The sequence below is a fragment of the Pelophylax lessonae genome (genome assembly GCF_965119305.1).
Source record: "Pelophylax lessonae genome assembly, chromosome: 3".
In the NCBI taxonomy this organism is placed as follows: Eukaryota; Metazoa; Chordata; class Amphibia; order Anura; family Ranidae; genus Pelophylax; species Pelophylax lessonae.
The window spans coordinates 85,750,341-85,762,989 of NC_138770.1; the positions used below are offsets into that span (position 1 = coordinate 85,750,341).

At 44.0% G+C, this 12,649-nt stretch overlaps 1 protein-coding gene across 1 annotated transcript in view; it reads right to left on the reverse strand.

The window, feature by feature from the left end:
• LOC309551301 (uromodulin-like) overlaps positions 1–12,649 on the reverse strand; it is a gene marked incomplete at its 3' end in the record, with an annotated part of 100,047 nt that overhangs the window by 31,719 nt on the left and 55,679 nt on the right. Inside the window, 2 exon segments of the mRNA XM_082251832.1 lie at positions 9,223–9,327; positions 9,417–10,208. Of these exon segments, the coding sequence (XP_082107958.1) occupies positions 9,223–9,327; positions 9,417–10,208 (897 nt within the window).

Sequence of the window (12,649 nt, forward strand, 5' to 3'; positions counted from 1 at the left end):
AAGAGGGTTAGGTGTGTGCCCACAATATCATACTAGCTGAAATAGTACAGCATAGACAGATTTTTAGTCCTTTTTTTTGTAGTACTTGTACTTTGGTTTATACTATATATTATACTATATACAGTGCCTTGTGAAAGTATTCGGCCCCCTTGAACTTTGCAACCTTTTGCCACATTTCAGGCTTCAAACATAAAGATATAAAACGGTAATTTTTTGTGAAGAATCAACAACAAGTGGGACACAATCATGAAGTGGAACGAAATTTATTGGATATTTCAAACTTTGTTAACAAATAAAAAAACTGAAAAATTGGGCGTGCAAAATTATTCAGCCCCTTTACTTTCAGTTTAGCAAACTCTTTCCAGAAGTTCAGTGAGGATCTCTGAATGATCCAATGTTGACCTAAATGACTAATGATGATAAATAGAATCCACCTGTGTAATCAAGTTTCCGTATAAATGCACCTGCACTGTGATAGTCTCAGAGGTCCGTTTAAAGCGCAGAGAGCATCATGAAGAACAAGAACACACCAGGCAGGTCCGAGATACTGTTGTGGAGAAGTTTAAAGCTGGATTTGGATACAAAAGATTTCCCAATCTTTAAACATCCCAAGGAGCACTGTGCAAGCGATAACATTGAAATGGAAGGAGTATCAGACCACTGCAAATCTACGAAGACCTGGCCGTCCCTCTTAACTTTCAGCTCATACAAGGAGAAGACAGATCAGAGATGCAGCCAAGAGGCCCATGATCACTCTGGATGAACTGCAGAGATCTACAGCTGAGGTGGGGGACTCTGTCCATAGGACAACAATCAGTCGTATACCGCACAAATCTGGCCTTTATGGAAGAGTGGCAAGAAGAAAGCCATTTCTTAAAGATATCCATAAAAAGTGTCGTTTAAAGTTTGCCACAAACTACCTGGGAGACACCAAACATGTGGAAGAAGGTGCTCTGGTCAGATGAAACCAAAATCAAACTTTTTGGCAACAATGCAAAACATTATGTTTGGCGTAAAAGCAACACAGCTCATCACCCTGAACACACCATCCCCACTGTCAAACATGGTGGTGGCAACATCATGGTTTGGGCCTGCTTTTCTTCAGCAGGGATAGGGAAGGTGGTTAAAATTCATGGGAAGATGGATGGAGCCAAATACTGGACCATTCTGGAATAAAATCTGATGGAGTCTGCAAAAGACCTAAGACTGGGACGGAGATTTGTCTTCCAACAAGACAATGATCCAAAACATAAAGCAAAATCTACAATGGAATGGTTCACAAATAAACATATCCAGGTGTTAGAATGGCCAAGTCAAAGTCCAGACCTGAATCCAATCGAGAATCTGTGGAAAGAACTGAAAACTGCTGTTCACAAACACTCTCCATCCAACCTCACTGAGCTCGAGCTGTTTTGCAAGGAGGAATGGGCAAAAATTTCAGTCTCTCGATGTGCAAAACTGATAGAGACATACCACAAGTGACTTACAGCTGTAATCGCAGCAAAAGGTGACGCTACAAAGTATTAACTTAACCACTTCAATACCGGGCACTTTCACCCCCTTCCTGCCCAGGCCAATTTTCCCCTTTTAGCGCTGTTGCATTTTGAATGACAATTGTGCGGTCATGCAACACTGTACCTACACCACATTTATGTCATTTCCCCCCCCCCAAATAGAGCTTTCTTTTGGTGGTATTTGATCACCTCTGGGTTTTTTACTTTTTGCTAAACAAATAAAAAAAGACCAAAAAGTTTGAAAAAAAAAAATTTTTGTTTATGTTATACAATTTTGTAAATAAATAAGTTTTTTCCTGCACTGATGAGCACTGATGAGACTGCACTGACAGGCACTGATGAGGAGGCACTGATGGGGTGGCACTGATGGGGTCTCACTGATAGGTAGCACTGATATGCAGCATTGGTGGACACTGATAGGCGGCACTGCTGGGCACTGATAGGAGGCATTGATGGGCACTGATAGGTGGCACTGATGGGCACTGATAGGTGGCACTGATGGGCACTAATGGGCACTGATAGGCGGCACTGGTGGGCACTGATAGGCGGCACTGATCGGCACTGACGGGCGGCACTGATGGGCACTAATGGGCACTGATAGGCGGCACTGGTGGGCAATAATGGGCACTGGTGGGCGACACTGATAGATGGCAATGATGGGCACTGGTGGGCAGCACTGATAGGGAGGGCACTGGCGGGCAGCACTGATGGGGAGGGCAATGGGGGGCTCCCTGAGCCCTGATTGCCATCCCTGGTGGCCATAGTAGGCATCCCTGGGGTCATAGGTGGGCATCCCTGGGGTCATGGGTGGGCATCCCTGGTGGTTCTAGTGGCACCCCCCGAGGGTCTGCACTGGTAATCAATGATCTGATTACCAGTGCCGAGCCCCCCCCCCCCCTGTCAGGGGAGCCGCCGAACGGCGCTCCTTTACTCGTGCCTGTCAGGCACAAACTAAGGAAAGCCGATCAACGGCTCTTCCTGTTTACTATGTGACCAGTCGTGATTGGACACGGCTGATCACATGGTAAAGAGCCTACGTCAGTACCGAGATCGGAGATGCAGGGAGTCAGTGTGACACCTCGCATCACCGATCGCCACTCTGCATGCCCCCGGGGGGCGCGCAGAGCTGTATTATGCTGCCGCCGTCATATGACGTCAGGTCAGGATAATACAACCACAATCCCGCCGTCAATCTGCTATAGGGCGGGCGAGATGTGGTTAAAGGGGCTGAATAATTTTGCACGCCCAATTTTTCAGTTTTTTATTTGTTAAAAAAGTTTGAAATATCCAATAAATTTCGTTCCACTTCACGATTGTGTCCCACTTGTTGTTGATTCTTCACAAAAAATTACAGTTTTATATCTTTATGTTTGAAGCCTGAAATGTGACAAAAGGTCGCAAAATTCAAGGGGGCTGAATACTTTCGCAAGGCACTGTATATAACTCTGGCCTTTCCACTATTCCTGCTTGCTCGATCCACTGCTTGATCTATTGTTTGATCTACTACTTGACCTTCCTGCTTGATCCAGTACTTAAACTTTATACTTGATCCACTGGTTGACCTTCCTTCTTGATCTACTGCTTGACCTTCCTACCTAATCGACTACTTGATCCTGCCTGGCCTAACCTCTACCTGTTCACAGATTATGTTTTTGTCTAACATACTTTACTTTGAATGCCTTTTAGTTCAAAAGCTGATGTTGACTTTATTTCTTGATCTACTGCTTGAATTCCCTGCTTGATCTGCTAGCTGGCCTCCCTTCTTGGTTTCCTGCTTGGCTTTTCTGCTTGATCTAATAGTTGACTTTCCTTAAACTACTGAATGGCCTTCTTTCTTGATCTACTAGTTTACCTTCTTGCTTGATCTATTGCTTGGCCTTTCTGCTTGGTCTATTGCTTGACCTTCCTGCTTGATCCTGCCTGGCCTAACCTCTACCTGTTCACAGATATTGCTGTTGTCTAGCATATTTTGCTTTAAATGTCTTTTAGCTCAAAAACTGTTGCATGACCTTCTTTCTTGATCTACTGCTTGACCTTTCTGCTTGGTTTTCTAGTTGACCTTCCTTCTCGATCCACTGCTTGACCATCTTGCTTGATCTATTAGTTGGCCTTCCTACTTGATCTACCTCTGATTGGCTATCACAGTGATCAGTCACTGCACAGTCCACCCATGTGTTTACTTTCTCTTCTGAATGGAATTGAATGTACATTGTATATAGCCGTGCATATACTGCGGCAAACTGGTGCTATTGCGCAAAACGACATACCCATACCTTGTTTCATTCAATAGCCACTAGATGGCACCATCATGCCACTAGAGGCATGATCGCGCTGTGATTGGCTAGCAGGAATGTAAATAAATGGGTTCGGAAGACCTGATGTACGCCGGCCACCCACGATAATTTCCGAGAGAGGCAGAATGGCGGTCTGTCTATGTAAACAAGGCAGATCTCCGTTCTGCAAGGGGACAAGAACCAGTATCTCTGTCTTCCACCAATCAGTGCAACCCCCCCACAGTTAGAAAACACAGTTAGAAAACACCCCCTAGGGACTCACTTAACCCTTTGATCGCCACTGATGTTAACGTCTTCCCTGCCAGTGTCATTAGTACAGTAACAGTGCATTTGTTTTAGCACCGACCACTGCAATAATGTCACTGGTCCCCAAAAAGTGTCAAAAGTGTCAGTTAGATGTCCGATTTGTCTGCCGCAATGTCGCAGTCCCACTAAAAATTGCTGATTGCCTCGACTACTAGTAAAAAATATAAATAAATAAAAATTCCTCAAAAATATCTCCTAGTTTGTAGACGCTATAACTTTTGCGCAAACCAATAAATATACACTTATTGGGATTGTTTTTACCAAAAATATGTAGCAGAATACATTGGCCTAAATTGATGAAAAAATATGATTTTTTATTGGCTGTGTTTTATAGCAGAAAGTAAAAAATATTGTTTTTTTTTTTTTTAATTGTCGCTCTTTTTATGGTTTATTAGGCAAAAAATAAAAAGGCAGGAGTGATCAAATACCACCAAAAAAAAGCTCTATTTGTGGGAAAATAGGGACAACAATTTTATTTGGGTACAGCGTCGCACGACAGTGCAATTGTCAGTTAAAGTAATGCAGTGCCGTATCGCAAAAAATGGGCTGGACATTAAGGGGGTAAATGTTTGTGAAAAATAATTAGTGCGCTACAATGTGTTGAGAGTTCATATAAATATAAACATATAAACATAAACAAATGCAATGTGCATACACCACGTGATAACAATGATGAGTGAAGATAAAAATTATGTTCGATCAACACTGTGACCCACAAAAATCCAAAAGAAATTGTCCAAAACTCAAATATATTGTCCACCAAGTGCAATGCCCCATTTGCAATAAAAAAAATAAATAAATAAAAAAATGTGCTGAGTCTACAGCCCGATAAAACCGACTGTTCAATGTTTCTGCTGCACAAACTCAGTCACCAACAGGTGATGATGTGAAAACAAAAGATGAACTGGTGATGAAGTGATGTAACAAATTGGTGACAGTTTCCCACCACCTGCTAAATGTGCTTCTTACTAGATAAAGATTATAAAGGGCATATATAAGTGATCGCTACCCAGAAACTTCTGATAACATTTTTTTTTCATTAAGGGGGTAAAGGCTCGTACACACTATAAGAAAATCGGGCGAACATTTTTGTTCAAACAATTTTCATATAGTGTTTACAGAACTTTCTACAAATGATTCTGAATTTTTGTTCGAAAATTCTCGAAGGGATAAACTCCAAAATTTTTCCCGTACGGGAAAAAACAAATGATTTTCGTTTAATGTGTACCGTTTTCGTACAATTTTTGTATAAGAAAAATCAGAAAAGAAAGACTGCTCATGATCAAAAACAATAAACAACAAAAGAAAAGTCTTTGTCGTACGAGAATTTTCATACAACAAGGGAAATCGGATCGATCGTTCGACCGATTTTCTTATAGTGTGTACCCCACTTAAAACCTTCCGGTCCAGAAGTGGTTAAACAATAACAAAAATGACTATACCTGTTATAGGAAAACTGCTTCAGATGACGTCGTGGTGACGAAAAGCGTAGGGCAGAGCTACAGCGTCACACGTCACTTCCAGTAGAGTGGATCTGAGCCGTGGAACGAGGAAGTGTTGCGGCCAACCGGAGACCCAGCTGACAGTGAACTACCTACAGTGTAAGTTTCTGCATTTTTTCTATACATGAGAGAAATACTACGCAATGGAGGCTTCTTATCATATGTTTTAAAGCACACCAAACCCACGAGGAATCTGAGAGGGGACTCTAGCGGGACATTACCCACAGACACACAGGACATCCGTGAGGGGACCCTTTCCATAGGCCAATGATATACCCACAACAGCCTGTGCCCCTGCAAACGGGGAAGTCCGTGTGGTGAGTGCATTACCTAGTGGGGGGCCACGGGTAGCAGCACTCGCACACATTAGCACGTAATTGGACGGATTTCTCATTAGAGAGATTGTACTCCTTAAATTGTCTAGCAACCATCCGCATTTATAGTCTTTCACCCACTAGCACCTAGCACTGGGCAATTATAATTATTAATTATTCCCTGTGATCAGAGGTCACACAATAAAAGGAATTCAAGCAGCACTTCTCTTTTTGCACAATTTCACCAAGCACGCAGCACTTGTATAGCAACTTTACTCAAAATTAAATATCCAGCACACTGGCACTTTATTTATATACTGTGTATTTTTTTCTTTTTTTCATTTTCTTTATATGATACACTGGTTAAAAAGTAGCAGTTTGACGCCATTATCCAGCATGCTAGCACTTTAATACAATAAGCACAGTGCACTTTAGTAAGTCACGGAATAATCGCACAGGATTTTTTAGGATCACTGCATTTTTTTAATGGTCCTAACACCTCAGCACAGTGCACTTTTTTTTTTTTTTTAAACATTTTAGTGAAAATTGTGAACATACACGCAAAAAGGATACAGTCAAGATGCCACAATAGCCAGATGCTCATGGAACATATGAAAACGGCATGTACGCATTACAGATTTACGTTCAGACAGAGATAGAACATCCATGTGAAACAATTAAAACAGGCAGTCCAATAATGAGACCAAAGTAAGTCCATCCCAACCCAGACTTAGTTTTAGAAATGTTCCGAGGGGTCAAGGCAAATAACGTAACACGAGGACCACTGCGGGGACCAGACACCCCCAAGGAGATCAAACTGTGTCCAAGTCTCTGGAGAGGCCACAACAGGAGAGTCTCAAGTACCCTCAATAATAGCAGAGGGGCGTGGGAGTGTAGAAGAGACAAGTAACGAGTCTCAGGTGTGTGTAATGTGCTATCCAGGAGCAATGTTAAATCGAAAAGAGAGTAAATCGATGTAAGACAGAAAAGAGAGAGATGGGAAAGTGGGTTGGAGGGAAGACAAGGGTAAAGTGGAAGATTGGGAGAAGGATAGGGAAAGCTGGGGGAAAAGAAAAAAAAAAGGGGGTGGGGGGAGGGAGGCAGGGAAGGGTGGGTTCATGCAAGCTTACGTATGGAAAGCTGCTAGATTTGTGAGTATATCACCTTACTACTATGTGAAAGTGATCAATCAGTGCCGTCCAGCAAAGCACAGTGCATTTTTATGCTATTTATGTGTTTACAGGGCCGGTGCTACCGCTAGGCGAACAAGGCAGCCGCCTAGGGCGCACTGCCGCCTAGGGCGCAACCATACCTCCCGCTCCCAAGCGTCCCTTATTCCCCGGTGAATCAGGGCTGAGTCCCGGAATGCTCACGGCGGTGCGGGAACCTTGGTTCCCGCATGCCGCCCGCGAGTTACACACACGGCAGCTGGTCTCTCTCCCCAGCTGCCTGTGTCAGTGCAGAGCAGAGACGAGCAATGAACCCACCCCTCCCCCTTCCTGTGTGTTTCCTGTACACAGAGGAGAGAGGCGGGCAGAAACTCTTCACTCTGCAACAGCGCCGCTCTGATCTGAGGTCTGTGATGTTATAACTACTACTAACTTGCAAGGGGGGGGTGTATGGAGCTGGGGGGGGGTGTATGGTGCTAGGGGAGTGGAGATGGGGGGGTGTATGGAGATGGAGGGGTGTATGAAGCTGGGGGGGTGTATCGAGATGGAGGGGTGTATGAAGCTGGGGGGGTGTATGGAGATGGAGGGATGTATGAAGCTGGGGGGGTGTATGGAGATGGAGGGGTGTGTGAATCTGGGGGGGTGTATGGAGATGGAGGGGTGTATGAAGCTGGGGGGGTGTATGGAGATGGAGGGGTGTATGAAGCTGGGGGGGGGGGTGTATGGAGATGGAGGGGTGTATGAAGCTGGGGGGGGTGTATGGAGATGGAGGGGTGTATGAAGCTGGGGGGGTGTATGGAGATGGAGGGGTGTGTGAAGCTGGGGGGGTGTATGGAGATGGAGGGGTGTATGAAGCTGGGGGGGTGTATGGAGATGGAGGGGTGTATGAAGCTGGGGGGGTGTATGGAGATGGAGGGGTGTATGAAGCTGGGGGGGTGTATGGAGATGGAGGGGTGTATGAAGCTGGGGGGGTGTATGGAGATGGAGGGGTGTATGAAGCTGGGGGGGTGTATGGAGATGGAGGGGTGTGTGAAGCTGGGGGCTGTATCGAGATGGAGGGGTGTATGAAGCTGGGGGGTGTATGGAGATGGAGGGGTGTATGAAGCTGGGGGGGTGTATGGAGATGGAGGGGTGTATGAAGCTGGGGGGGTGTATGGAGATGGAGGGGTGTGTGAAGCTGGGGGGTGGTGGGGGTGTATGTCATTTTCCTACCAACCCACCACCTGACATCTTCATCCCCCCCTGATATCTTCATCCCCCATCAGCTTCCCTCCATCCCACCCCCTGTCATCTTCACCCCCCCTGTCATCTTCCTACCATCCCACCCTCTGTCATCTTCACCCCCCCCCTGTCATCTTCCTACCATCCCACCCCCTGTCATCTTCATCCCCCATGTCATCTTCATCCCCCCTGTCATCTTCCTACCATCCCACCCCCTGTCATCTTCATCCCCCCTGTCATCTTCCTGCCATCCCACCCCCTGTCATCTTCACCCCCATCCCACCCCCTGTCATCTTCCTACCATCCCACCCCCTGTCATCTTCATCCCTCCCTGTCATCTTCCTCCCATCCCACCCCCTGTCATCTTCATCCCCCTGTACCCCACTTCCAGCTTCCTACCACCCAAGCCCCTTAAAATTTTCTGGTGCACATTATATATGATGGACGCAGGGAACATTTTTTTCTTCCAGTGACAACACGGACAGAAGGACATTTGTCTTTCCAGTGAAACCACAAATGCAGGGAATTTTTTATTTCAGTGACACCACAGATGCATTTCTACCCAAAACCCTGCTCACCCATAGTGCAGTGACCCTGTTTTTAAAATGTTTCTATGATTGTCATTTTTAGGTGGTATTATCATATGTGCTGATTAGGGCATCTGTGGATGTGTAAATATCTTCCTACACACAGTTGATGCCCCACATAGATACACATACTTTATGTAGTGGCAGCGCCACATACCAACACTGCACCATCCCTTATACTAAAACTGATTTTTGTTTATTATTATTATTATTATTATAATACAGGATTGATAAAGCGACAGTTTGGTCATCGCTTTAAAACGTGAGGGCAGACAGTACTGTTGACCCAACAGATTACAAAATGCTCATACTTACCAGAAACTTTAAATTCATCCTTGCAATCACAAACATATTTTCCATCAACAAAGGCACATACTTCAGTGTCTGCACATGCACAATCACCAGTGACGGAAGAGGGATCTGAAAAGAAGACCACATGTTACAATGAAAGAGTGCAGTTTGAAAATGCTAGCTTTACATACATCCCATTAATACAATATAAAATTTACCTGTACAGTAAGATAAACTGCAAGCAGGAGTTCCACTTAATTTGTACACATAGTAATTATCCGGACAAGATTTAATCTGCACCGATGTTGACCACATGCAGCAATTTTCATTCCAGGAAGCACAGACTGTACGATTTACAACTCCATCATCAATTTGTGGATGGGATCCCTGGAGCCACATTGTAGCCATCGTGCCACACCTAAATAGAGATACACAGTATTCTGGCATTTTCACACCTCCCACGCCTACAAAACGGTACCATCCACTCTTGTCATAGTCACAGTTCCAGTAATATTCTTCATTGGAAGTGCTTCTCCATGGTTCATCAAGAGTAGTGTAAATAATGCATGGATCATAGCAAGAATAAGAACCAAAGTATTTTATGCATTCCATACCAAAACCGCAAACACCAAGGGCACACTCATCAATTTCACAAGAAAAGCCATTCCCAATGTATCTGGGAGCACACACACACGTATATGAGCCAATGGTATTGATGCATGTTGCATTTGGACCGCAGCTATTTAGGGCAGGGTTAGCACACTCGTCAATATCAACACATCCCTCTCCACTGCTATTGTAGTAGCCATATGGACACATACAGGTGTAAGAACCGAATGTGTTTACACAAGTGTAATAACCGCATTTATTTGACCAGGAATAGGCGCATTCATCAATATCAGAACAGTTAAAACCATCTCCTATAAACCCGTCCTTGCAAGAACACTGGAGATAACCAAAATAGTCTTCACAGGTAGCACTGGGGTGACATTTTGAGCAGTTTGAAGTAGCTGTTTAAGACATAAAGATAAAATGTATTAATATTTTTGATTAATGGTTCTCTGTTATAAAAAGATCAAGTTTACAATAACATATAAAATATCACTTTTGCACAAATTAGAGTATAGCCATTCTAAATAATTTTTCAACTCAAATTTGTATACATGAGCACATTTTTTCTGCCATAAGTGAGATTTGACAAGTCACAGTTATCAGGTTAGAATAGCCTTGCTCAACCAGAGTTCTGTGCAGCTCTAGGGTTCCTCCAAATGTTGTTGGGGTTCCTTGAGCAATGAGCAATTTCTGCCTCTCAGATATTTAACCACTGGCACCAATGATCTTTTTAGCTATCTGTAAGATGGGGATTCCTCCCACTTACTACTTATGTGAAGAGCATTCCTTCCAATAAATCACCAATTTATGAAGTATTTCGCCCACTGATCATCAATGTATGGAGCATTCCTTCCACTGATCATCAATGTATGGAGCATTCCTCCCACTGACCACCAATGTATGGAGCATTCCTTCCACTGATCATCAATGTATGGAGCATTCCTCCCACTGACCACCAATGTATTGAGCATTCCTCCCACTGATCATCAATGTATGAATCATTCCTCCCACTGATCATCAATGTATGGAGCATTCCTCCCACTGATCATCAATGTATGGAGCATTCCTCCCACTGACCACCAATGTATTGAGCATTCCTCCCACTGATCATCAATGTATGGAGCATTCCTCCCACTGATCATCAATGTATGAATCATTCCTCCCACTGATCATCAATGTATGGAGCATTCCTCCCACTGATCATCAATGTATGAAGCATTCCTCCCACTGATCATCAATGCATGGAGCATTCCTCCCACTGATCATCAATGTATGGATCATTCCTCCCACTGATCATCAATGTATGGAGCATCCCTCCCACTGATCATCAATGTATGAAGCATTCCTCCCACTGATCATCAATGCATGGAGCATTCCTCCCACTGATCATCAATGTATGGAGCATTCCTCCCACTGATAACCAATGTATGGAGCATTCCTCCCACTGATCATCAATGTATGGAGCATTCCTCCCACTGATCATCAATGTATGGAGCATTCCTCCCATTGATCATCAATGTATGAAGCATTCCTCCCACTGATCATCAATGTATGGAGCATTCCTCCCACTGATCATCAATGTATGGATCATTCCTCCCACTGATCATCAATGTATGGAGCATTCCTCCCTTTGATCATCAATGTATGGACCATTCCTCCCATTGATCATCAATGTATGGACCATTCCTCCGTTTGATCATCAATGTATGGACCATTCCTCCCATTGATCATCAATGTATGGAGCATTCCTCCCACTGATCATCAATGTATGGACCATTCCTCCCATTGATCATCAATGTATGGAGCATTCCTCCCACTGATCATTAATGTATGGATCATTCTTCCCACTGATCACCAATATAAGAAGAATTCCTACCACTAACCACCAAGGTAAGGGGCATTCTTCTTCCTGACCAATGTAAGGGACAGTCTTCCCACTGACCACCAATGTAAGGGACATTTTTCTCACTAACTTCCACTAACCACCAATGTAAGGGACATTTTTCTCACTGACTGTCGGTGTAAGGGGGCATTCTTTTCACTGACCACCAATGTAAGGGACATTTTTCTCACTAACTTCCACTAACCACCAATGTAAGGTGCATTTTTCTCACTGACTGCCAGTGTAAGGGGGAATTTTTTTCACTGACCACCAATGTATGGAACATACTTCTCACTGACCACCAATGCAAGGGACATTTTTCTCACTGACCACCAATGTAAGGAGCATTCTTCTCACTGAACACCAATGTAAGGAATATTATTCTCACTGACCACCAATGTAAGGAGCATTCTTCTCACTGACCACCAATGTAAGGAGCATTCTTCTCACTGAACACCAATGTAAGGGATATTATTCTCACTGACCACCAGTGTAAAAAGTATTCCTTCCACTGACCACCAATGTAAGAGACCTTCTTCTCACTGACCACCAATGTAAGGAGCATTCTTCTCACTGACCACCAATGTAGGGAGCATTCTACTCACTGACCACCAATGTAAGGAGCATTCTTCTCACTGACCACCAATGTAAGGAGAATTTCCACCACTGAATGCCAGTGTAAGGAACATTCCTACCATTGACCCCCAATGTATGAAGCATTCCTCCCACTGATCACCAATATAATGTGAATTCCTACCAGTGATCACCAATGTAAGGATAAATCCTATAATTGACCACCAATGTAAGGAGAATTCCTACCACTGACCACCAATGTAAGGAGAATTCCTACCATTGACCACCAATATAAGGAACATTCTTTCCACTGACTACCAATGTAAGGGACATTTTTCCCACTGGCCACCAATGTTAGGGACATTCTTCTCACTGATCACCACT